We start from the raw sequence: 24,074 nt of genomic DNA, 5'->3' as shown, positions 1-24,074 counted from the left end.
GTATGAACGTGACTACTGCCAGCCAGTTAACACTCTGAAGGCTGAAGGAATCTGTATGTATGCACGAAGGTATGCACGCGGGTGTGTAAGAATACGCAAATGCGTCCGTACAGTCTATGAAGGCTTACTTCGTGCCTACGTGAAGTAGCCTTTGACCTTCGAATTACTTGAAAACTTTCTACGCCAAAAATTGCTACCGATGCTATTATTTATTACTCACTTCTACTCGGTTTTCGAGATAGGAAAATTTGATAATTGCTACTAATTGCTCCTGAATCGCTAGTAAACGCTCCGCAAATCTCGTAATTTGATCTCTCATAGTTTTCGAGAAAACTGGGACAAGAAGGAGAGACTGGCTTGGAAGTTACGTCCAAGAGCGGCGGATTCGAAATAGTATCCGGAACAAATTATGTTGATTCGGTCCAATCGACAATCGCATCTCAAGTTGCTCCTCGATTTCTTTTCAATTATCTACCAATTTCGTCATATGCTCCCTCACAGTTTATAGAAATGTCGGCAAAACGGCACGAACTCGTCGCGTGGCAGAGGGTTGGCTGGGCTGAGTTCAGAAGCCTTACCCGAGTGAACTCGGTGGAACTCGGATATCATACTGTCTCTGTCTAACACATGAGATTAAACAAAGACGCAGCGATACTGAGTCACTCGAGTAAGGTTTCTGAACTCAGCCCTGAAGTTCTAGCGGGTCGGCTGGATGTTATTAGCAGTGTTGCCAACGCGGATTGCCGTAATCCCGCCAAAAACCGTTGGACTCGTCTGAATTATTTCCCATCAAAAATCACCGGACCAGCTACGTTTTCGGCCAAAAAGAAACACCACACTTCGAAAACCGAATTTGACAAAGCGATCAAGAGGCGTACATACAACCCAACTAAAAGGAAAACGACCAGATTTAGCGGGAATACCACCAGGTTGGCAACACTGCTCTGTCGTTCTTCTTTGGTTCTTACCACGTCCTTACTTACATCGGGGTCGTATTTCAAATTTCTGCAAATTGCGTTCGGACGAGCTTGTAAAAATATAACAATCAATATGTTATTTGAACATCTGGGGCGACCCATTAAATTCCATCTAGTGAACGTGAGTGATAAAGAAAAACTTGAATTAAGCCGGCTCATAACGGTGAGTGTGTTTTGCGTAATACAAAATTCAATAATAAATTCAAATGTTCAGCAAAAATTGAGCATCATGTTGCAGTTCCCAAGTAACTTTTCCCCGTACAGCGTCGTAGCTCATTATTTTGACTTGTCCAAATCAACACTTGACTCGATACAGAAATCTCCTCAAATTCGCAACCGTCAGATTATATAAACTTTCTACAACAGTAATTATCGTACAACAAGCACATCTTGGACATTCGGAATTATTTTGAAATATGTTCAGCTTCAACAGTTTCTTCTGCAATTGTCACATAAATTTAACCTTCACAAATGAATCCGAGGAACAGTTTCCAGTCAGCGATTACGTTCATCGGTCAATGATCATTTGCAATTTTAGTCCCAAACTTCAATTAGTTCTAAGATATGTCGGAGGACCCTTTGGAACTCACCGCATCAAAACAATGATAGAAACGCTTTGGCATTGGTAATAGCAAACCGTAATCTTCCATCAAGGAGCTTTCCCTGAATCTGAGCAAGCTACTTGTAGATGACAGACACTGATTTCTGGACCAACGTGAAATCTGTTGTGTATCATTTAATTGTTAAGAATAATCACGTTTATAGTCTATTTGGAAGTCTAAATTTCTAACACGTAATGGAATTTATTGAGGATACATTGCGAATCTTTCTGTTCTAAATGTTGTAATTTTGATGCAATTTTAATGTTTTTGTAATCATTTTGCTCGTTGATCTGATCCCTATGAGTTGATGTACAAATTATGCTGGAGAACATTAGAATCAGATCAAAAACATGAGAGTTTAACCATTTAGAAAGATCCAATTATAAAACATTTTCTCAATTTGGTGGTACGTTAGCTTGTGTTGGCTAAAGTTGCTCGGATTTAATTCTCTTACTTAGTCAGAGTGTTGTTTTATTCGTGTTTACCATCATCGGCACAAATAATGTTGCTGGAGATATTTTAATTAGTTTGTGAAACGTATATAATTTTTGAACTACTGGTAAATTCGAAAAATTAACGACGGAGCCAGGAATCGAACCTGGTATCTAGCGATGCTTTACCGGAGCCTTACTCCACTAGACCACCTAGCCGCCTTAATCTCTCTCTTAAGGCGGCTAGGTGGTCTAGTGGAGTAAGGCTCCGGTAAAGCATCGCTAGATACCAGGTTCGATTCCTGGCTCCGTCGTTAATTTTTCGAATTTACCAGTAGTTCAAAAATTATATACGTTTCACAAAATGAAAATTACCTCGTGATTAATATTAATATTGATGATGCATATCCGCATTTCAATATTATAATATCAGACGGTCATTGACTGTCTTACGAGCTTCGCACCAAGAAGCGTAAGTTACCAAAATGTAAACACACTTACAGACACTCTTACAATTGTGCTCGAAGAGGAAGAACACTTTCTATATCCACATTTTAATTAGTCTTTTTTCTTTTCCTAATTATTAATTTGATTCATCCAGTCAACACATCCTTATGAATGCATTGTTTGAATTGTTTATACAAGAGTCCTTGCACTTTTCTTATGATCCTCAAAGAGCCTCCAGAAAGGGACATTTTTTTCCTGTTTTTATCAGTTACAACCAAATTCAAATAACAATGAATACAGTTTTAGATCACCTGCAGTGTACTTTTCTTAAATCATGCTTCAAGAATAACAATGTTTCAGGCCAATGGAGGAGTCGTATCTGAAGACTCATTGATAAAATTTACTATCAGAAATCCTCATGTAGGAAACGAGGAAGTATATCATGTGAATTTCATACACAATTGCGTGAAGCAAAACAAGATCTTGGACATAACGAAATATAGGTAAAATAACTAATACTGAATAATTTGTTTTTTCCAAATCCAAGTTCCATTTTTATCCTTTCCAAGAATAGTCAATGCATGCAAACTGTCTTTTCGGTACAGTTTCCTCATACAACTTGTACATTTTCTATTATGTTGCATAATCTAGGCACGGAGCCATGGGGATTGGGTGTCCAATGAGCCAGTTCTTGAGAGGAAGCACATCCTGCATGGTGTAAGTTGCTATGGGGCAGTTTTTTTTTACATAGTCAACGGTTTTTGAGTACAATCATAAAGTGGAGTGCCTATTGTATTTGTTACACTGAAAAACGTTGCTACGAAAAAAAAAAAAAATCTCACATATACATTTCAACGCATTCACCGACCTTTTCTACCATTTTCCAATAACGCTGAAAATGTTGCACTCTGAATTACGTGAAAACGACTTCATCGATTTGGATAAAAGTTGAATGAAAAATCGAGCATTGACTAGAGACGATCCGTGCAATTTTCTAAACCTTTAGGACTTCTGGTTTTTGCATAGCAAGTTTTTCAAATTTGTAAGCATTATTTCATATAACTAGTAAATTCCAGTGAAATAGTTCGACAAATTTCAATGAAGTTTTCATGATAAATCAAGTATTTGGTAGAGTGTTGGAAAGTCTTGAAACTCATACCAAGTCTTGTTACATACGGAGCAGTAGTTCATACCATTTTGACCTGGGTCTGAACTTTGACCTCTCGGATTGGGCCCGCGATTTTTGATATGATTTTTCTCACTTGGAAAGCACTCCGTAACTTTTTTTAGACTTTTTTTTTACTTGGTTTGAATTTCCCATGAAATACTCTAGTATATAGGTTTGATATTCTTTATCGCGAGACAGTACTTACTGGAAATGATTGGATATTAAGATATTAAGTAAGATCTGCGCTCAACTGTCGATGCTTTGTTCGCAATGATTTTGAACTTTGATAAAATAACTCATTTTCAATTTATCAGTCCTAAGTCGGCACGATTCATCGCCGATGACACATTGGAGCCTTCTGTGTAATCTCTCTGGCAGTTGGCAGTCTTACGCTCGTTCTCGTTCGTTTACGCAATACTGCGAGCAGAGCATCGTGAGCAGGACCTTTGAGGTAACTGCGCAGATGGGACGCATCCTTACTCAAACGAACTGCAGACTGCGCCGCAGTCGCTTTCGCAGGCGGATTAAACTAACTACATTTGCTCTAGTCACTGCGTAAACGAATGCACCCAGCAGGCATACGTGAAACAATGACGATAAAATTCCATTTGTTCATTAAGGTATTTTTCTAAAAATGCCCGCTAAGTATACCTAACTCCGAGTTGTGTTTTATTTTGTCACTAACCAAGTTTAACCGAATACGTAAATATAAATTTAAGTTTCGCAAGACTATTGGCTATGTATCTAGCCTCATCGAGAATTCCGCAGTTCATGAAACCAATTTGAAATAGTCTAATAATTATGTCTAATTTGTATGTTTTTACTTATTTATGAGTATGGAACACATGGCCGTAATTTTCATCCATTATATTATACGAATTGAATCAGTGTCCAAAAAATTTCCTTCACAATGTGACTATATACAGTTATATTTATATTGTAACAAAACAATTCTTTTCTCGAAATTCATAAATTTATGCTGAAATTCATATCGCCGACATCGCTTGTTGAAAAATCTGTAAGAAACAACAATTTTCAGTTCTTTCATGTTTTCGTCGAATATTGCAAGAATAATTTTTACCAGGGGAATTACTGTTCAGCATGAAAAGTTCTGCAGGAGGAGAATAAACCAGACAATATTTGCTTAATAATTTATGTTTCTGTCCTTGCAGTGATTCTGATGCGTCAGAAGATAACAGACTAAATCAGCCAAGCTGCTCCATCCGGACAAGAGCTAGAAGATTTGTATCCAAGAGTAAACCTTTCATACAAGAAAGACTGACCAGAAAGAGTGAAAACGAAGTAATTTCGTTGACTGACAGGTACATTAAATTTTTCATGAATCTTTGAATAGAGAATTCAAGAATGGAATGTGTTTCCGGGACAGGGATCAGCAGAAATACATCCGCTAGCTGGAAAGGGTCAAAAGTAAAATATAGTTGGATCTATCTGTCATCTTGCGACCAGTTTTTTAAGATCAAAATTTTCCTCTGTCTCCGATTTACCATTTACAGCAAACACGTTAATTAATTTTATCACATTATGGCATGAACCTCTGTCTTCAATTTTAATATCTGAAAATATGCCCTGGCGTGGCTTTGTATAAAAAAAGGAACAATATTTCCGAATATGAAGTGGACAGTAAGGTAGATTTTCAAGATATTTTATTTATTTAAGGGGAATTCCCTTTACACCATAAACAGTAATATATGTAACACAATACAACAATCTCCGTTTTGCAAATTTCAATTTTTTTTTCATACACATTTATGAAAAAGCAAAATTTGAATAGCAATAGGCCAATATTAAAATAGGTGAACAACCGCGATATCAGACAAAACTAAGCATTTTTCGCTTGCAATAAGTTTTAATGGAAAATTCATTGCAAAAATGAGAATGAAAAATTCCCGGTTAGTTGTACTTGACAAGCCTTTTTGAATAAAATGAAGAATGAACCACAGTGCACGTCGATTGCTGTCAAAATTCGTTGCCATTGGACTTCTGAGAAAGTCTATTTAATTGAGGGACTTATATCTTGCCATTTCTGCAATATTTCCATCCAGTAGGCCAATGAATAATTTCTCCCATGAAATACTCTAGTATACAGGTTTCATCTTCTTTATCGCGAGACAGTACTTACTGGAAATGATTGGATATTAAGATATTAAGTAAGACCTGCGCTCAACTGTCGATGCATTGTTCGCAATGATTTTGAACTTTGATAAAATAACTCATTTTCAATTTATCAGTCCTAACTCGACACGATTCATCGCCGATGACACATTGGAGCCTTCTGTGTAATCTCTCTGGCAGTTGGCAGTCTTACGCTCGTTCTCGTTCGTTTACGCAATACTGCGAGCAGAGCATCGTGAGCAGGACCTTTGAGGTAACTGCGCAGATGGGACGCATCCTTACTCAAACGAACTGCAGACTGCGCCGCAGTCGCTTTCGCAGGCGGATTAAACTAACTACATTTGTTCTAGTCACTGCGTAAACGAATGCACCCAGCATGCATACGTGAAACAATGACGATAAAATTCCATTTGTTCATTAAGGTATTTTTCTAAAAATGCCCGCTAAGTATACCTAACTCTGAGTTTTGTTTTATTTTGTCACTAACCAAGTTTAACCGATTACGTAAATATAAATTTAAGTTTCGCAAGACTATTGGCTATGTATCTAGCCTCATCGAGAGTTCCGCAGTTCATGAAACCAATTTGAAATAGTCTAATAATTATGTCTAATTTGTATGTTTTTACTTATTTATGAGTATGGAACACATGGCCGTAATTTTCATCCATTATATTATACGAATTGAATCAGTGTCCAAAAAATTTCCTTCACAATGTGACTATATACAGTTATATTTATATTGTAACAAAACAGTTCTTTTCTCGAAATTCATAAATTTATGCTGAAATTCATATCGCCGACATCGCTTGTTGAAAAATCTGTAAGAAACAACAATTTTCAGTTCTTTCATGTTTTCGTCGAATATTGCAAGAATAATTTTTACCAGGGGAATTACTGTTCAGCATGAAAAGTTCTGCAGGAGGAGAATAAACCAGACAATATTTGCTTAATAATTTATGTTTCTGTCCTTGCAGTGATTCTGATGCGTCAGAAGATAACAGACTAAATCAGCCAAGCTGCTCCATCCGGACAAGAGCTAGAAGATTTGTATCCAAGAGTAAACCTTTCATACAAGAAAGACTGACCAGAAAGAGTGAAAACGAAGTAATTTCGTTGACTGACAGGTACATTAAATTTTTCATGAATCTTTGAATAGAGAATTCAAGAATGGAATCTGTTTCCGGGACAGGGATCAGCAGAAATACATCCGCTAGCTGGAAAGGGTCAAAAGTAAAATATAGTTGGATCTATCTGTCATCTTGCGACCAGTTTTTTAAGATCAAAATTTTCCTCTGTCTCCGATTTACCATTTACAGCAAACACGTTAATTAATTTTATCACATTATGGCATGAACCTCTGTCTTCAATTTTAATATCTGAAAATATGCCCTGGCGTGGCTTTGTATAAAAAAGGAACAATATTTCCGAATACAAAGTGGACTGTAAGGTAGATTTTCAAGATATTTTATTTATTTAAGGGGAATTCCCTTTACACCATAAACAGTAATATATGTAACACAATACAACAATCTCCGTTTTGCAAATTTCAATTTTTTTTTCATACACATTTATGAAAAAGCAAAATTTGAATAGCAATAGGCCAATATTAAAATAGGTGAACAACCGCGATATCAGACAAAACTAAGCATTTTTCGCTTGCAATAAGTTTTAATGGAAAATTCATTGCAAAAATGAGAATGAAAAATTCCCGGTTAGTTGTACTTGACAAGCCTTTTTGAATAAAATGAAGAATGAACCACAGTGCACGTCGATTGCTGTCAAAATTCGTTGCCATTGGACTTCTGAGAAAGTCTATTTAATTGAGGGACTTATATCTTGCCATTTCTGCAATATTTCCATCCAGTAGGCCAATGAATAATTTCTCCCATGAAATACTCTAGTATACAGGTTTCATCTTCTTTATCGCGAGACAGTACTTACTGGAAATGATTGGATATTAAGATATTAAGTAAGACCTGCGCTCAACTGTCGATGCATTGTTCGCAATGATTTTGAACTTTGATAAAATAACTCATTTTCAATTTATCAGTCCTAACTCGACACGATTCATCGCCGATGACACATTGGAGCCTTCTGTGTAATCTCTCTGGCAGTTGGCAGTCTTACGCTCGTTCTCGTTCGTTTACGCAATACTGCGAGCAGAGCATCGTGAGCAGGACCTTTGAGGTAACTGCGCAGATGGGACGCATCCTTACTCAAACGAACTGCAGACTGCGCCGCAGTCGCTTTCGCAGGCGGATTAAACTAACTACATTTGTTCTAGTCACTGCGTAAACGAATGCACCCAGCATGCATACGTGAAACAATGACGATAAAATTCCATTTGTTCATTAAGGTATTTTTCTAAAAATGCCCGCTAAGTATACCTAACTCTGAGTTTTGTTTTATTTTGTCACTAACCAAGTTTAACCGATTACGTAAATATAAATTTAAGTTTCGCAAGACTATTGGCTATGTATCTAGCCTCATCGAGAGTTCCGCAGTTCATGAAACCAATTTGAAATAGTCTAATAATTATGTCTAATTTGTATGTTTTTACTTATTTATGACTATGGAACACATGGCCGTAATTTTCATCCATTATATTATACGAATTGAATCAGTGTCCAAAAAATTTCCTTCACAATGTGATTATATACAGTTATATTTATATTGTAACAAAACAGTTCTTTTCTCGAAATTCATAAATTTATGCTGAAATTCATATCGCCGACATCGCTTGTTGAAAAATCTGTAAGAAACAACAATTTTCAGTTCTTCCATGTTTTCGTCGAATATTGTAGAAATTATTTTACCAGGGGAATTATTGTTCAGCATGAAAAGTTCTGCAGGAGGAGAATAAACCAGACAATATTTGCTTAATAATTTATGTTTCTGTCTTTGCAGTGATTCTGATGCGTCAGAGGCAAGACCTGACCTTCTTCTAAGATCGTAAGTAATACTCGTTCGACATGAAAAACATCATTTATTCACCAGTGATTGTTGTATTTTTCAAATTTCATTTTAGTAAGAACAAACTCCGTCCCAGTAATAAAATTTTACCATCGAATAGAAGACGACGTCGTCCCAAGTAATTTGATACTTGACATTTTATAATTGTGTGAATTTATTTGAAATTAAAATTTGCCCATTCGCTTCACTTTATGCCACATTAGTAGAGACCAGAATGATCATATTCTGTCCTGAAAGCTGAGAATTTGGAGTGCATCTCTGGATTATTATGTTTTTTTAATTGGGTGGCTGAGCTTCATTTCATACAGATTCGTTCTTGTAAACTCCGGATCGACCTGTTTATTAATAATTATACCATTTTCATTTCTACGTAAAACAGATGATATGCAAAGGAAATGAAGAACACGATGTTGTACCTAAGTAATGCATAATTTCACTTCATTCCTACCATCTTAACTGTAAAAAAAAATTGTCATTAATCTGCATTTTCATTTTGTACCCAAAGCTGTGTATTTCCGTTTTCGTAAGAAATGACATAGGTGCGGCCTGTTTGGTAATCACAACCAGAAATTTTTTTTGGCATATCATTTATCAGTTTCAGAATCAACATCACCGACCAAAATTTACTGCATATAAAGATACATCCCGCTGCTTGTGTGATAGAAATCCGTTGATTTGACAAAGTTTACTTTATAACGTGCTTTTTATTTTTATGTTTCAAGCAGAAAGAACAATTTTCGGACCTGGGAAAAGCAAAAAATGGTGAATTACCTAATCGAAAACAACTTGATCAGCCAAGCACGCGGCAATAGAGTCTGGAAGCGGATGATCGATAAAGGGGTAAGCAAGGAATATATTGTTCGTCAAGTGTTTCCCACTATTTTAAGTAATAATCTGTGTGGTAGGATCAGATTCTGCCTGTGGTAACCTCAATCGAAAGTACCAGAATTACACTTGGCAGATATCATGTTTTGGAGATATAGTAATTTAAGAAGTAAGCAAATACTGATGCTTTCACCAGATAAAAATAGGGCGATAAATTTACACACGAAACTAATGTTTCGGGTTTAAAGAGGTTCCGCAGTTTTGCCGAAGGTTATACCAAAATTCTCAAACAACAAAGGCTTGTTGATTAATTTCAATCTCAGCAAGTTGATGTTAAAGTTTCACGAATCTCAGAGATTTTTGTTGCAAATCTAATTCAAAGCTTATAGTGCCGTATTCGAAGAAGCTCCTCTCCCCAAAATTTTATGAGTGATTTTATACCACCTTTTATACTTTTGTACCTTAGTGATTAGGAGTCTACAAGCTTGGGCGGTATTGCCGATTTGTTTAGTGATCACTTCGCAAGTGTATATGATGCTAGAGCTCTGGCTAATATCGAGCAACCAATCTGGTTGTCTCCGACCAGTATTTTCACAAGTACAAATAGAAAAGAATTTTCAATACTGGGGATGGTGATAAATTTAAGATTACGTTTTATGGCGATAAGAATAACTCTGCCGGGGGATTTTTGACTCGTGAATACTGATCTATCACACCTGACTACGTTATAATTTACTAAGCCTAGTTCAGAGTCTTGATATCGTCGGTAAGCCAGGTTTTCCTGATTCGCAGATATTATTAAGAGGGGATTTGATCACAAGTTTCAGTCTGACTCTGTATCCACAGATATGGTCAAAGCATTCGATAAAGCTAACCGCTCACTTTTGCTAGGTAACAAACATTTCAGGACGATTATGTACTTGACAACGCGACTCTGCTGCGTGCTACCAAGATTAAAGAGTTGACATCATGGCTCGTATACGTTTTGTTCGTGATCGAACTCTAAAGATAATACACTTTGTCACAACAATAGCTAAAGACTTTGAAATGCTGATCCATGCAAATTGCAACAAGTTCATTACGGACAGGCTAGGGAACTTGTCCAATGATCACTCTGACCGACTCTACTTATTTCGATTTTCTATCTGTAGGTTCGTAGAACACTCTGCACGTGCAGGGTGTTGACTTTCGAGTAGGCTTTGACTTACTGTTATGCTAATTTATAATATTTGTTCGGTTATACTTTGGCTTTTATCTTTAATCTCTCTTCTGTAGTATTGATATCTTTTATTTTCCAAGTCTATACTGTGGCCTGCAGCACTTGTTTCTCTTTTTTCTATCGTCTTTGTAAGTGGGAGAAGTATTGTGAAAAATGAGTAAATAAATAAATAACTGATCTTCTCCACCGATAAATATTCTGGTGTGCTTAGATTGAAGTTTTCTTTTGAACGGAGTGAATTATACGAAATAAAATTTTTCGCGGGTATCGAATCTCCTTAACTTGTGAACGATATATCTTACGTCGAAAATGCAATAGGCATAATGTTTTAGAATTTTATTTCCAACAAAACAGTCAACTTAAACATTTTTGACACAAGCCGTTATAGTTATCAAGTAATTAACGCCGAATTACAATTAAAACAATCAATTTATCGAACCAATTTTATGTTTTTAAATTATTTCCTTAACGCTGTTTCTGAAGAAAAATTTTCAAATAATACAATCGGTCAATGAAACTAAATACTTCAGAATATTAAAATGCCAACTATTAGCCATTGCTACATATTCTACATTTTTCGGCAAACTATACACGATATTTCTTTTAAATTGTGATCATCCTAAATTTGGTATGTGTCAAACGTTGTAGATATCTAGACCATTACAGTGAATGATTAAGTGTATTTTGGGTTCAGCTGCTGAAACACAGGACCTTTCACTCCCTCAACAACCACTTTCGGAAATACATGCTGCCAAACATTCATCTCTATAAAATGGATAGCAAGAGCCTCGCAAAGTTCCTACGTCTTAAAATGTAGCTTTCATCGTATCCAATAAAAAGACTTGTCTTTTTTCTGCGTTTGAAATATATTTGTTCATTCTTTCTAAGCAATCCCCCAATAACAGTGGCTGCGTTCCTCATGTCCATGTTTTAAATGCCATCTCAGACCAGACACGACTTGAATTTTCATCATAGATTTCTTACGTTTTGATTTGATTCTGGAGCTGAACATGAATTATTATGTCGCTAGAATACACCTGGCGAAAATTTTAGCATGAACACACATTTCATTTAGTTATTTGCATGAAAAATCTTTATTTAAGAAAGACGATCGACGGGGAAGGTGATTGACTGGCAAATTGCAAAATTATTTTCTTGCAATTCTGCACCGTTTCGACTGAGCCCAGCCAGTCATCATCAGGCTGATTATCTATATGTTGGCCTGCGATCTTCGAATTTCTTGAAAATTTTGCCACCAACAAACTCCTCCCAAATTACTCATAAATTGCTCTCTATTTTTTATTATTTGTTTCGACACGATTTTCGAGAAAATCGAATGGTCCAAGATTCCAAGTTATTTCCAGAGAACTCGGTCGGTACGCAGCGTTTGTATTTTAAATTCAAACTCTCCATACTGGCTAAGAGATGGCGGCTAACACATCGAAAGTCGTAGAATCACTCGCTCCAGACTTCATTCAGTTAGCTGTCCTTAGTAACCTCTAATCAATGACCGTTAGCTTTCCATATGCCACCAGGAATTGTACATACGTGTGTGAATACCATACGTGTCAAATATCTGTCAGACACGTTGGATGCGTGCCGCGCTGGTTAGCTGACATATTTTGGACAATTCCAACTGATTATCGGTAAGAGAAGAGTAAATAAACTTTTTTCAAGTTGACGATTGTATAGACATGGAGTAATGGTCAATGTTAAGTACATGAGTATTAGTCGGTAACTAATTAGCTTGTACCAAAGTAAGGGAATATACCTTACCTTTCGTTACAATTAGCAGCATGGTGTAGAGTATTATTGAACAGTATGTTTGTTGAAAGTTTTACTAACTCCTGTTTAGTCTGTAATTGAACAGTAGACCTTTGTTATTTATTTTTCCATTTAATTACAGGTAGAAATGCGGCAACTAAAGGGAAAAACTAAAGAAACTAATAAGCAGAAGAAAGAGCGAAGGAAAGAATTCGTTGAAAACAAACAACGATTATTCACCATTGTTCTACCGACGTTTGCTGCAATATTTCTACTCATCGTTGTATATGTGTATCTGAAAACACGTCCAAAGCCCGTAGACTATTAAAATTATGATATCTACAGAATAATAACATTATCTAAAATAGCTCTAAGGATTTTTTAAAAGGAACATACAATTATAATCAATCTGCATCTTGTTACACGATATGCGGTGTAACGAATGAATACATTATTTACATAATTTCAGAACATGAACGTATTTGAATGCTGAAATATCGATAAATATCAGATGTTTGTAAAAGATGTTTTGTGGATTTTAATAACCTGCACGATAGTAATATAAAATTGAAATTCCAAGTCAACTACCTGGATCTTCTGTCTTTACATATTCTCGGCCTAAGCGGATATCGAATTGTGAAATGAAAAGAACCGTCGTCAGCACAGTATTTTACTATAAATTTTATACGTAAGGTTACAGGGTCCAATTTAAATTGTAAGCATGAAGATTTAAATACAAATAAATTATTTCCCTACGACTTGATTTATTAAAATTTTTAATGTATCAACTGAATCGGTTCTTTACAAAACGATTTTGTACCGAATCTTTGTTCGATTTCGTTCAACGGAGAATTGTAAAAAAAATCCGTTTACAAGGACATAAAACCTTATGTTAAAATGTTGTAACGTTCACGATGAGTGGAGAAATGATGGTATAAAAATATAATTCTATCTGGCCGATCCTTTCATAAATTATAAGAATGCGGAATGGAGAAATGATGACCATTTAAATTCAGAGACGAAAGCCGCGCGTGAGAAGAGAAGCGCGCATGCGGCAATTTAGCGGCAATTCCGTGTCGACTGACAAGTGGCGCGCTCCGTGCGGCAATTCGACGTAAAATTCTCGTCTAGTGATGCGAAATCTGCGAAATCATTAGATCTGATCGAAGGTTTAGCTGGAACGGGGTGTGGGTGAGATCGCACGGAATAGAGGCTAAACATTGTAAACAAACGTATGTATGCATGTACCATGGACCTAGTATACCTATGTACCTACTCATCTCTGATATGTATGTACAGCCGACTGCCCGAATAATGGATCCCAATAAGTCAAACGCTTCGAGGGAAAACCTGAAGCAATTACCTCATGGAGAAGAAAAAGATGCGGAAAGCTTGTCTCAGATTTACGACGAAGGATTTGCCCTGTTCAACAGCATAAATAAATCCCAGGAGGCAACAAATAGCCCCAAAATACAAGTAGGTTTTCCTACGCGGCGTTTCTCATAACCTACGCAGATGCGGTCTTAAATTTATTAATGTTTGTTATTGTTGTTTGTTTTGTTCGAAAAAAAAGTGTGAAGTTAGGAGGGCGATGAGCATGTTCGAAGATGCAACCAGATTGGTATCCATGACGGATATGTTTAGTGTCAATGAGAGTTTCGAAGAAGTGGCGACGGCAAATATCAAATACTTTCTGCTGCCAGCTCTGCTTGGAACTCTGACGCTAAAGATTTGTGGAACGAGCGACCGATTGCACATTGTTGACGTAGCGGAGATCTATTACAACGATTTTCTGAATAGGCTAAAGCATTATGGACTGATTGATTTTGTACTACCTGAGAAAAAGTCGAGCGAAGAAAATTCAGTGAGGAAACCAATGTCCAACGCCGAATTAATAACGTCCATGGTTTGTAATCAATGAGGAGTTTCTCAAGGGGCCTATTGTTTTGACTCGTCTAACCTTCCTGGTTTGTAGGTGTCGACAAGAAATACAAAACTGCAGAGGTTCAAGGAGCAGAAAGAGCTGGAAAGCAGACTGGAAACATTAACTGAGAACATGCGCAACCCAAATATAGATGAAGAATCGAAGAGAGAGTACTACGTTACGTTAATCAAGTCGTATGTGAACCAAGCGTTGGATGATTTAAGTTCAATAGCTTCGGAGAGGCCAATAATAGAGCACATGATTAAAGTTGGGCACAGTGATCCCTTGGCTGCTCAAAACCCAAGAAAATCAAAATTGCCTGGAGTTAAACTGAAGCCGATCATTATTACGAGAGATGAGCTACAAAAACAAGTTTATGGAGCTGGCTATCCAAGTCTACCCGTTCTGACTGTGCAAGAATTTTATGAAAAAAGAATCAGAGATGGCGAGTAAGTCGTCCAATATTAAAATAAATTGCTTCATTTTAGGAACGATAAAACCTAAGAACATCAATCTCAAGACTTGAATCTCACAATATTTGGTGCTTTCAGCTGGCCAGATCCGTCGCAGAGAAATCAAGTGAGTGGCAAGTGCCTACAGAATATTCCGCCCAACACGGATGAATTGAAGGAAGAAGATATTGAGGAGGAGCAAAAAGAAAACCAAGTCGAGAAAGACGATCCGCAGCTTCTTGCCCAAGCTCGTGCCATGGATGAATATAAAGATACTCATAGACGAGGTTGGGGGAACAGAAGCAACAGAAGCTAAATCCATAAAATATTCAGACTCTTATTTCATGCAAGGTGGTCCATCGGAATTGACTTTTCTATTTAGTACTGAACCATATATATGGAAAGAATTCCAACGGTACTAACTTGAGGTAAAAAAAATGGAGAACGTAATACCACGTCTTTATATGGGAAAAAGTTAATAATTGTCAGTTCTGTAAGGTAGATTCAATTTGAGCATTACATTTTGTATGTGGCTTATAATATTTTTCAATTTTTCACTGCTGGAACATTTGTTTTGACAATCACTGTTTTCAGGTACTTAATAGCTGAATTCTGGATGCTTTCAAGATATCTAACTTATTATCAGACTGTTGGAATCACGTATAATACTACTTGGATCGTACGGGATTTTTTTTCTTGTTCAAAATACGTACTAGTTGGAAGTTTGACACATGGAGAAATTAAAATGTTTCTAGGAGAAAAAATCGTGTTTCAGTAGCAGATCGTCTGAATCAATCATGATTTTTTATAACGTGTATCGATGTATGTACATTAAGAATATACCTTCTGATCTTTGATATTATATGTGTGGTGAAAATATTTGAAACATTACTGTTACTAGATTTGTTCTTGTTGCTTAGTATCGACCGGTTCGTGGAGTGAACGTTGTGAGAAAAGCGCATATTGACTCTCGCGAAGGAAACACAGGTCCCATGCATTGTAAGAAGAGAAGATTTTTCCCTCTTATCGTCGAATTATAATCTTCCTCCGATACTTTGCCGTCTCGATCGATATCAATTTTTTTCAGCAGCAGGTCTATCAAGTCCTAACATTAATAGAACAATGAGGCAAGATTGTAAATTTTTTCTGTCTCTAGTGTTAACTAGTATTGAATTTGAAGTATCGTTTAAAAATCACCTTCACTCCTTCGTCTGGATCGTCATCGGCTTGTTGCTTGATCAAACAGCCTCTCATCATCGGAAATATGGACTCTTTTCGTATCTTTTTCGTCCTCATGAAGTCGTAAACCTGACAGCCAAGCAAAACTGGTCTATTATGACAAGCGACGACTAAATAATATCTAATTACAGATTCATAATTAGATTCACCTTGTATCCAAATTTTATTTTCTCATCCAGCGATCCTCGCAAAACTTCTGAGAGTCCCAAATTCCACGAATCCATTGTGATCTGTATTTTGATTTCTTGCCATTAGGAATACACTACGTGTGTTACTATTAGGAATGGCAACATAATTATTCAATATTATTCACCACTAGATCATTTTTCTTGTCAAACGCCGAGAATATTCTATCGATTAGATAATTTTCTGTAAAATCTAATCCAGCGTGTAGAAGATCTCGAAATCCCAACCTGTGTATGCAGCCAATTTCATTTGAAATTTTCCAATGTATCAGAGACAGAGCTGTTGAATGAATTGCAATAGAGTTTAGATATTGTTCATTTATCCAAGAATCTCGTATCCACTCATGACGTACACCTTACCTTCTACCTCCCTGGCATTAAAATGTGATTCCTTGTTGAGTTTTTTGAAAGCGTCAATGTTTTTTCTTTTAAAAACACATTCCTTCAAGGAATCATTTAGCATATCGCAAGGAAGTTCTTTAGGCATTCTTACGGCTGATTTATACCGCTCCTGAACGAATGTACAATTATTGACAGATGTTTTTATGATTGATTAAATATTATTTTTTCTCTCAGTCGGTGTAATTCTGGACCAAAAAATTTAAAGCAAACAAATGCATGAGTAACAGGCATCAGATAAGGTAATTTGGGTATAAGATCTGTAATTAAATATGCACTAATTCAATCCAATTCTTTTTAATTTTATGTTTTTCTGGGTATAAGAAGAAAATTGCCATCAGTGTGGATAGTTTGATGCTGCTGTTTTGAATAAACGCTTTTTCCCAGGATTTTTATACATCTAATCACACGCCAAGTCCAACGGCCCATTAGCTCAGTTGGTTAGAGCGTCGTGCTAATAACGCGAAGGTCGCGGGTTCGATCCCCTCATGGGCCATAATACTTTTTTATTTTACTTATTCATTAATTATTATCTGCGATTGGTAAATTGAAATATCATGTGTGTATATTTTCCCTTGCTATTGATCGGCATTAAGTGTAAATAGAAACATTACTTTCTGACTGAAATCATAATCGCATATCTCCTACATTTCGACCAAAGACGATGAGATTCGACCACATGATTTCGACTTGCAGCGTTCACTTTGAGAGTTCGTTATTTTTCAAACGCCTTGTCAAACGGTCCGCTAACCTCAAAGTTGATCGAAGAATAGCAAAGATACAACGGTTATCAGGATCTGCCATCTGAATCCTACAGAATAATTACTATAATTACCGTTACCAATATTAATGAAGTCGGCACCTCATCAGAGATTAGTTATGGTCGGCGATCGAGACGCGTACGTAACCTAACCTAACCTCGAAACTTCCTTCAATAGGAAAAATCGAAGATGCAATGAATAGTGACGAATTAAAGTAACTTTATAGGTTGAAAGAATTGTTACGATTGCGTCTAGTCGAATGTGGATGGAGAGATCAAGTAAAGATCATCTGCAAGGACCTGATAAAGGAAAATGGACAGGACATCGCGTACGACACATTGCTTTCAACAGTCACAAGTAGAGCACGAAGTCTTGTTCCTGATTCTGTTAAGAAAGAATTGCTGCAGAAGATTAAGAACCATCTTATGGCACAGGAAGAAAGTTTGAAAAGTTAACCACTATGATTAGTGCTTTAACAAAGCCGAGATTATTGGCTAATTCTGTCAGTCACAATTGAAAATACGAGTTTTCCGCTTTATCTCCAATATTTTTACCCAATCAACATTTAAAATCCAAGTGAAATATAGGTAATAATTATAATAAATTAGTTAATCCATCGACCTTGTTTCATATTTTATTATCCTTAAGATTTACACAGCACAGCTCTTTATTTTTTTTTTTATCAAATATATAATATACTACTCTGCAGATTTAAGCCCTAAAGTATCTATTATTTACAATTTTAACATTTCGCGAATATACGTAATAATTTTTATCGCACAAAGGTATCACATTCTGCATATCATATAGTATTAAATGTATAAGCGTTTTTGTGAATATTAATACGAACGCTATTTACAATCCCAGATAATGACTCTCCTGTCTCGGCTGCCAGTGACAATTTTTTTCTTATTACTGGATACCATTAAAGTTGTAATTGATTCTGTGAAAATACATATATTATCATGGCAAACCAGAGTTTCAGAAGAAAGAGTAACAAGTGAAAATTTACAGGACTCAAGGTAATAACAAAATCCGAATGATATTGTATGATTGTGGTTACCATTATGGCAGCTGAATTTCCCAAGAATAAATACACCCCTCAGGTCCCACATACTGAGATACCCTTCAGCATCTCCAACCAGAAGCAGTTCAGTTCCACGCCAACATAAAGACGTGGGCTCCTTTTCCAGAATTGAGGAGTATATTTCCGTGCCAGTCGTCACATCCATGATTTTCAATGCATGGTCTTTTGTGCACGAAACTAACTGCTTGGATTCTGGATCAAATACCACAGCGTTCACTCTCGCCATGCGCCCTGAGATGGGAAGCACGATGTTGTATATTTTTTAGGTAATATGGCTAGCCAGTAAGAGACAGATTACGACGAATAGAGATATTTAAATTAATTCACCCTTTACGGTAAACTGCAGAGAAAACTGTTCCAAACACCACAAGAAGAGTTCACCGTCTTCAGTTCCGCAGGCTAGCAGCTTGTCATCCCTATAACGCGAAGGAAAGTACTGTAGAAAAAGCCATTGTGGAAAATTCATAGATGTCGGTGATTACCACAAGTTTTTGAAAATATTCTTGTATAATGTTTTTACCCCGATATGTTGATGCATGTAATTTTTGCATCATGATCTAATTGAGCAAGCAGGCACTCTGCAGGTTTAATTTTCTTCCCTGAGCTACAACTTCGCCACACTTTGGCCGTGCAATCCCATGAGCCGGACACCAATATGTTACGTGACGAACTCCATGCTAGGCAAGAAACAGCATCCTCGTGCCCAGGCAGAGTATCGACTATTCGGCCGAATTCGATATCGTAAAAGATTCTGTGTCAACAAATCAAAAGAAGAACAAAAAAAAAATACAGTCAAAAATGGTTGACCGGAAGTGAGAAGTATAGACACATTTCTCTTGTGCTCAGAGCAAAGACTTACATCGTGTTATCCCAACAGCCAGCGACAAGGATGTTGGATTGTGACGGAACTTTGTAAGATATACAAGATGACAAGGGCAGTGAGGAGAGAGGGACGCTGCGTGTTAATTTACTGGTTTTCATAGAGTACAACTTGAGCATTCCGTCGTGTCCTACGGAAATAAGATCATCTCCTGTTTCACCATCCATGAGATTTACACAGCTGACAGAGTCTTTATGAGATTGGAATACGACTGATTGTTGGAGTGTGAAAATTTCAGAGATCTTGGTTTCTACGGATAAGGTATCGTATTATACTTCAATACATATACTAGTAGTCAAATGAGAAATAATACCTGACATAAATAAATTCTCACCGGTGAACCGGCTTCCGTCATGCAAGCCAACTACTTTTTCACATACAACATGAGGTACAGACAGCATTCTTTTTGGATGTGGTAAGTCAAAAACTTGTTTAGGTATCTGACCAAATTCCATTATTTGTACCTCTAAACCGTGCCTGTCATTTATATCCTGAATAGTGTCTAAATCAACAGCTCCCTCATAACACAAATGGAAGAATACTATATGAAAATGCAAAATCGAAATATAAGTTTCATCCTGATGGATATTCTGTTATTCAATAACATGTGAGACAATGGGCGACTTGCAAAATCTTACCATTATTTGCTTCCACTGCTTGCGGACCTCTTTGTTTATATCCAAATACTAAATCAATCCAAGAATGGAGATTTTGCGACACGTATGGGCTCTCTAAAGCATCTCTTAATTGACGGACGAAATCCGCTGGATCTAGACGTTGGTATGTCAAAATGTATCATCATAGAATCATTTTTGAGATGAGAATAACACACATTCAAAACGTGAAGAAAGGAGTGAGCAACAATATTGCTAATATTTTACCTTTAGCCCATGGGGGCAGTTGAACGTCATTAACTTTAGAACCGTCATGTCGATAACCAAAATCAATTCCGTAAATGTTTGCTAAAAAATCGCCAGCAGTCTCTGTATCATAAAACTCTGGGACCAGTTCTTTAAAGTCAGACATATTCACCAATACATTTTTCCACACATCAGCTACGCTGTCAGGTTGTATTAGAATACATGGTCATTATAAAGCCTTGCAAGTTTAGTGTACGATTGTTATCGATATGATGTAGGTATACGAGTGTTTTTTTACCTAGACAAAGATTACCTCAAACTGTAAGTGCTTGCATTTATCTAGTATACAATAATGCAAAGCGCAACGTCGAACATATGCCGGGAACAGTGAATAAACTTCAAAAATTGATGGATCACATTAGAAAAAATAAATAACCTATCTGTTGCATAAAAAATTTGATTATTGACTAATGAAAAGCAGCTTTTGGCATGCTGCTGCTTCTCTTTGGTTTGGTAAGAAGTATGTTTTCTTCTAAAATGGTCTATTCTTCAAGTCACTGAGGAATCAATGGTTCTCATAAGTAAATTTTGGTAAATACCAAACGCAATAAGTATAAAACTCACGAATATTCTGACTTTGTTGTATTTAATAAATTTTTAGATTATAATATATACCTGTTGAACATTCTGTCGGGATGATCGAATCTACCATTTTGAAGACAGAGCATGTACTCTGGATATTTTCTTACTAAATAGAAGAGGACAAAACCCGGAGCACTGTAGTGAGATCCGTACAAAAATTTTGGTTCTGCCATTTCCAGGTATCTTTCCTGACGAAAATGAAAATTCGTCATGCACAAGCATGTAGGGATCTTATTTTAGAATACGCCTCTCTGGAGTACGCGATATGTACTTGCCTTCAGTCTTTCTAATCGAGTTGGTTCGAGCGCTCCAATTGGCTTTGTTAAATCTCTGTAAACAGCTGGATCGTTTAGATTTAAAAAACTTGAAGTATAATCTTGAATGATCCAGGGAAATACTGGATATTGCGTCAGATCGTGAAATGTTCTGTCTGCTAAACTGTAAAAATACGCGCGATAAAGAATAATTGAATTTGTATAGCAGTACTTCTTGAGGAGTTGTGTGTAGCAAATCCGTAATTTTCATATCCCTTTATCCACCTTGTTTAAAATGCTAGCTATTTGTATATATGTACCTGTTTATGTATATAAGATAATCGTAGTTAGACAAGCACCCATTTTGCCACTGCATTGTCATCTGGTTCTGCTGGACTGTTTCCAGAGAGACTTCCGACTGATCTAACAATCTCCGATACAGATTATCTCTGTCTATGTGAGATCTCATGGACAAAAATAGGTGTTCTTTCTTTGCCTCTGGCCCTCTCATTCTCCACACGATTTCCAGTCCCTAAAGAAAGCAATACGGTTAAGTTAATGAATTACAATCGCATGTCCAACTGGGAATATTACCTTATTTCGCCTATTGATTTGAATATAGGAAAATCACTCACCACTTGCCGCAGCAAAAACCTTCTCTTGATTATCTGGCTGATATCTTTGAGCTGAATTTTCAGAACTGGATGCTACAATTGTATAACAGTATGCTATGAGTAATATTATCACCATGGACAATTAATTTTATGATTCTGAACTTTGTATTTTCACCTGATCCATGTTGTTGTAAGGTTGAAAGTAAATTCTAGATGAGGTCAACAAAACTCTTCCCGGATTGACGACAAGCGGTGATATTTTATCAGCTTGTAATTCAAGGACGGCTTGCTCGTAGAGATCTTCAAGCCATGACGTATCGAACGATACTCTCGACTGTCTCGAATGCACAATAGCAGTGATCTGGGAGTATAAATTCGATAATCATACGAGGCTATGGATCGAAAACTGAAAAAGTCATTAGGGCAATTTCTATTTAAAAAATACAGATCTCGTTACCATGGCATTCTGTTCCGCCGTAGGCAATGTAGTGGCACGCAATAGTTGCAATATTTGCGGAAGGCAATCCTCAATCGTTGCGTAATTGAAGCGAAACAAGAAGTGATTTTCTTTGTGGATAAACTTGTATGGTGCGAGGATGTTGCCCTGTAGCATCTCAACATACTGCTTACATTTCACAAAGAGAATATTGTCGTCGCTGAAGAAAGAAACGAAACCGTATTACTTAAAGCAAGAGTAATATACGCATATGTGTTCATCGAACATACAACGGGCAATGAAAAGTTACTAACCCGTGACTCCAGTCTTTAGAGCTCCATTTCTCAATGTTAATCAGTTCTTTCAGTTGGACTTTAATAAGCGGCTTGGTCAACTCTTTATTTACGAATACAAGAGATTTAGAGCACAGTTTCAGCCTTCCATCTATCCACTCATCGTAGGTCTCGCTCGCAGGAGAATTTACGATGGATTTTGCCGCTACGCTGTAATCTTCGAAAAATATCTCTCCTGGTTCAAGGAGGAGCATTGTGAATCTGTAACGAATGGAAAGATTCTGTTATTTTTGATCTGCGAAATGGTGCAATTTTTCATTCAACTTTTGTGACACGTATCCAGTAAAATAAACGTGCTATTTTGATGGAAGAAGTGTGAAATTTTTGATGTCATGAGTCAGAAATATTATCTACCTTTCCTTGTCCATTATATTATACGTTGGATTGTCATGAAGAAAAAAAATTAGCCCGAGTTATGTCTCTTTACGTTGTTATAAATTTTCGATTCGTAGTTTGTTGTTAAGTGAAGTCGCAGCACTTAAGTTAACATTTTGCATTCGCTTTGTTCATGTGTCAAAATTTCGTAGTAAAACTACCAGATCAACAGTTGGAGATGAATCAAGTTAGTCGAGTAACTTGGAGTAACTGTTTCCCTGCTTTTAGACTATTTTCCCTCTCTCTCTGTTTCTCAGGAGTGAAATAACTGACCTCTATTGGAGTTTAGTATAACCTTATTTGCGGCTGTTACTCGGTAAATTTGCCCCGACAAGGATATTCTACTAGTTGCAAGTTGGCCCCGTCGTTAATGCAGAAGGCACAGTGTTCTCGCTGCGCTCGCCTTGACAGATCGGCATTCGGATTTTGAGTCGTGAACCTCCACAAAGCAGGTCTTCCAATTGGGTGTAACAATGGTTTAAGCAGCAGAGGTCCCCCCCCCCCTTGCTGCCGAAACGTGAAAAATCATTCATAAATCGGTACAACTCCGAGATGTTACGCAACCGACGCGTACGTACTACTACATACGGATGTCGAGTTATTGAGCGATTTTGAAAGGACGTTGTGCTGTTTTTGAAACCTTGGAAGTTTCCGCAGTTTACAGACATGCGACTCGGATTGTCGGAAAATTATACAAGTGTCATGCAACATTCCAAGAATTATTCTCGACTTCGTTCCTTGTGATTAATATCTCCTGCACTCTTCGCACATGCTGTTTCCGTAATTTATTGATTCTCACATCGCGCCTGCCCGCATTATATTTCAACCGTCCGTTCTTCGGAATAGCCAGCAAAAAGCAACGGCAGTAATCCGCGAATAAAGTAACGTTGACGCGGCTAAACGAAAGGAAAATAATTAACCACCTTATAATTTGTAAACGCTAATCACTGGAATGAACGACGATTTAGTATTCCATCCATCGTAAACTGCACCTCTGGTCAGGCGTGATAAGCTTTCCAAGGCCCATGATAATAGGGCTTGTAACACGTGAGGAGTGCATTAGTACATTCGTAC

At 36.9% G+C, this 24,074-nt stretch overlaps 6 protein-coding genes and 1 non-coding gene across 16 annotated transcripts; 5 read left to right on the top strand and 2 right to left on the bottom strand.

The window, feature by feature from the left end:
- The first annotated feature begins 4 nt into the window (after positions 1-4).
- LOC124293234 lies at positions 5-11,640 on the top strand. Of its 3 annotated transcripts, XM_046733307.1 has the most exons (10): positions 5-69; positions 322-1,140; positions 2,818-2,960; positions 3,109-3,174; positions 4,798-4,947; positions 6,733-6,882; positions 8,666-8,710; positions 8,787-8,849; positions 9,454-9,571; positions 11,470-11,640. In XM_046733307.1, exons 2-10 carry the CDS (start codon positions 628-630, stop codon positions 11,590-11,592), a joined length of 1,371 nt encoding a protein of 456 aa, XP_046589263.1. In that variant the 5' UTR covers positions 5-69; positions 322-627; the 3' UTR covers positions 11,593-11,640. The 3 variants fall into 3 exon arrangements, with proteins under 3 accessions (XP_046589263.1, XP_046589265.1, XP_046589264.1); XM_046733309.1 differs by lacking the exons at positions 5-69; positions 8,787-8,849 and having other exon boundaries at positions 9,457-9,571; XM_046733308.1 differs by lacking the exons at positions 5-69; positions 8,787-8,849.
- Positions 11,641-12,262: 622 nt separating this feature from the next.
- On the top strand, positions 12,263-13,297 carry LOC107227293 (single-pass membrane and coiled-coil domain-containing protein 4 homolog). The gene is made up of 2 exons (XM_015668400.2): positions 12,263-12,421; positions 12,682-13,297. The coding sequence occupies exon 2, from the start codon at positions 12,688-12,690 to the stop codon at positions 12,865-12,867; it is 180 nt and encodes a 59-aa protein (XP_015523886.1). The 5' UTR covers positions 12,263-12,421; positions 12,682-12,687; the 3' UTR covers positions 12,868-13,297.
- Positions 13,298-13,629: 332 nt separating this feature from the next.
- LOC107227291 (immunoglobulin-binding protein 1b) lies at positions 13,630-15,777 on the top strand. 5 transcript variants are annotated; one of them, XR_006903595.1, is made up of 6 exons: positions 13,662-13,782; positions 13,813-14,015; positions 14,113-14,445; positions 14,515-14,912; positions 15,015-15,343; positions 15,510-15,777. XR_006903595.1 is itself a non-coding variant. In XM_046735854.1 (5 exons), exons 2-5 carry the CDS (start codon positions 13,854-13,856, stop codon positions 15,229-15,231), a joined length of 1,110 nt encoding a protein of 369 aa, XP_046591810.1. In that variant the 5' UTR covers positions 13,630-13,771; positions 13,839-13,853; the 3' UTR covers positions 15,232-15,777. The 5 variants fall into 5 exon arrangements, 3 of the variants coding, with proteins under 3 accessions (XP_046591810.1, XP_046591809.1, XP_046591811.1); XR_006903596.1 differs by having other exon boundaries at positions 15,015-15,413; XM_046735854.1 differs by having other exon boundaries at positions 13,630-13,771; positions 13,839-14,015; positions 15,015-15,777.
- A 15-nt stretch (positions 15,778-15,792) lies between these two features.
- Positions 15,793-16,820, bottom strand: LOC107227292 (EF-hand calcium-binding domain-containing protein 1-like). The gene is made up of 5 exons (XM_015668399.2): positions 16,700-16,820; positions 16,468-16,619; positions 16,304-16,384; positions 16,113-16,223; positions 15,793-16,020 (listed from the first exon to the last, which is right to left on the bottom strand). The coding sequence occupies exons 1-5, from the start codon at positions 16,800-16,802 to the stop codon at positions 15,832-15,834; spliced, it is 636 nt and encodes a 211-aa protein (XP_015523885.2). The 5' UTR covers positions 16,803-16,820; the 3' UTR covers positions 15,793-15,831.
- Positions 16,821-17,160: 340 nt separating this feature from the next.
- On the top strand, positions 17,161-17,234 carry Trnai-aau. Its single transcript has one exon. It is a non-coding gene; the product is annotated as a tRNA-Ile (tRNA).
- Positions 17,235-17,266: 32 nt separating this feature from the next.
- Positions 17,267-18,117, top strand: LOC107227287 (transcription and mRNA export factor ENY2-like). Its single transcript, XM_015668395.2, has 2 exons — positions 17,267-17,637; positions 17,726-18,117. Exons 1-2 carry the CDS (start codon positions 17,588-17,590, stop codon positions 17,952-17,954), a joined length of 279 nt encoding a protein of 92 aa, XP_015523881.1. The 5' UTR covers positions 17,267-17,587; the 3' UTR covers positions 17,955-18,117.
- A 3-nt stretch (positions 18,118-18,120) lies between these two features.
- Positions 18,121-24,052, bottom strand: LOC107227289 (protein FAN). 4 transcript variants are annotated; one of them, XM_046735840.1, is made up of 16 exons: positions 23,924-24,052; positions 22,587-22,826; positions 22,294-22,492; positions 22,012-22,197; positions 21,858-21,929; positions 21,543-21,754; positions 21,244-21,406; positions 21,002-21,156; positions 20,348-20,526; positions 20,105-20,236; positions 19,801-20,007; positions 19,446-19,716; positions 19,107-19,337; positions 18,914-19,002; positions 18,563-18,817; positions 18,121-18,442 (listed from the first exon to the last, which is right to left on the bottom strand). In XM_046735840.1, the coding sequence occupies exons 2-16, from the start codon at positions 22,817-22,819 to the stop codon at positions 18,351-18,353; spliced, it is 2,676 nt and encodes an 891-aa protein (XP_046591796.1). In that variant the 5' UTR covers positions 22,820-22,826; positions 23,924-24,052; the 3' UTR covers positions 18,121-18,350. The 4 variants fall into 4 exon arrangements, with proteins under 4 accessions (XP_046591796.1, XP_046591795.1, XP_046591794.1 ...); XM_046735839.1 differs by lacking the exon at positions 23,924-24,052 and adding an exon at positions 23,296-23,415; XM_046735838.1 differs by lacking the exon at positions 23,924-24,052 and adding an exon at positions 23,274-23,391.
- Positions 24,053-24,074: the final 22 nt, after the last annotated feature.

The sequence above is a fragment of the Neodiprion lecontei genome, chromosome 3 (genome assembly GCF_021901455.1).
Source record: "Neodiprion lecontei isolate iyNeoLeco1 chromosome 3, iyNeoLeco1.1, whole genome shotgun sequence".
NCBI lineage: Eukaryota > Metazoa > Arthropoda > Insecta > Hymenoptera > Diprionidae > Neodiprion > Neodiprion lecontei.
This window is presented reverse-complemented; position numbering and strand designations above follow the sequence as displayed.

Coding starts and splice junctions, on each gene's coding strand:
- LOC107227289 (XM_015668397.2), bottom strand. Junction 21,930..22,011: donor CTTACAACAACATGGATCAG/GTGAAAATACAA, acceptor ATACAATTGTAG/CATCCAGTTCTGAAAATTCA. Junction 21,755..21,857: donor GGTTTTTGCTGCGGCAAGTG/GTGAGTGATTTT, acceptor TGCTTTCTTTAG/GGACTGGAAATCGTGTGGAG.
- LOC107227292 (XM_015668399.2), bottom strand. CDS start 16,802: ATGCTAAATGATTCCTTGAAGGAATGTGTTTTTAAAAGAAAAAACATT. Junction 16,385..16,467: donor ACAAGAAAAATGATCTAGTG/GTGAATAATATT, acceptor ATCAAAATACAG/ATCACAATGGATTCGTGGAA. Junction 16,224..16,303: donor AAATAAAATTTGGATACAAG/GTGAATCTAATT, acceptor CTTGGCTGTCAG/GTTTACGACTTCATGAGGAC.
- LOC124293234 (XM_046733307.1), top strand. CDS start 628: ATGAGATTAAACAAAGACGCAGCGATACTGAGTCACTCGAGTAAGGTT. Junction 1,141..2,817: donor AATTAAGCCGGCTCATAACG/GTGAGTGTGTTT, acceptor ACAATGTTTCAG/GCCAATGGAGGAGTCGTATC. Junction 6,883..8,665: donor GTAATTTCGTTGACTGACAG/GTACATTAAATT, acceptor CTGTCTTTGCAG/TGATTCTGATGCGTCAGAGG.
- LOC107227293 (XM_015668400.2), top strand. CDS start 12,688: ATGCGGCAACTAAAGGGAAAAACTAAAGAAACTAATAAGCAGAAGAAA.
- LOC107227291 (XM_046735853.1), top strand. CDS start 13,827: ATGTATGTACAGCCGACTGCCCGAATAATGGATCCCAATAAGTCAAAC. Junction 14,446..14,514: donor CCGAATTAATAACGTCCATG/GTTTGTAATCAA, acceptor CCTGGTTTGTAG/GTGTCGACAAGAAATACAAA. Junction 14,913..15,014: donor AAAAGAATCAGAGATGGCGA/GTAAGTCGTCCA, acceptor TGGTGCTTTCAG/CTGGCCAGATCCGTCGCAGA.
- LOC107227287 (XM_015668395.2), top strand. CDS start 17,588: ATGAAGTCGGCACCTCATCAGAGATTAGTTATGGTCGGCGATCGAGAC. Junction 17,638..17,725: donor ATGGTCGGCGATCGAGACGC/GTACGTAACCTA, acceptor GTAACTTTATAG/GTTGAAAGAATTGTTACGAT.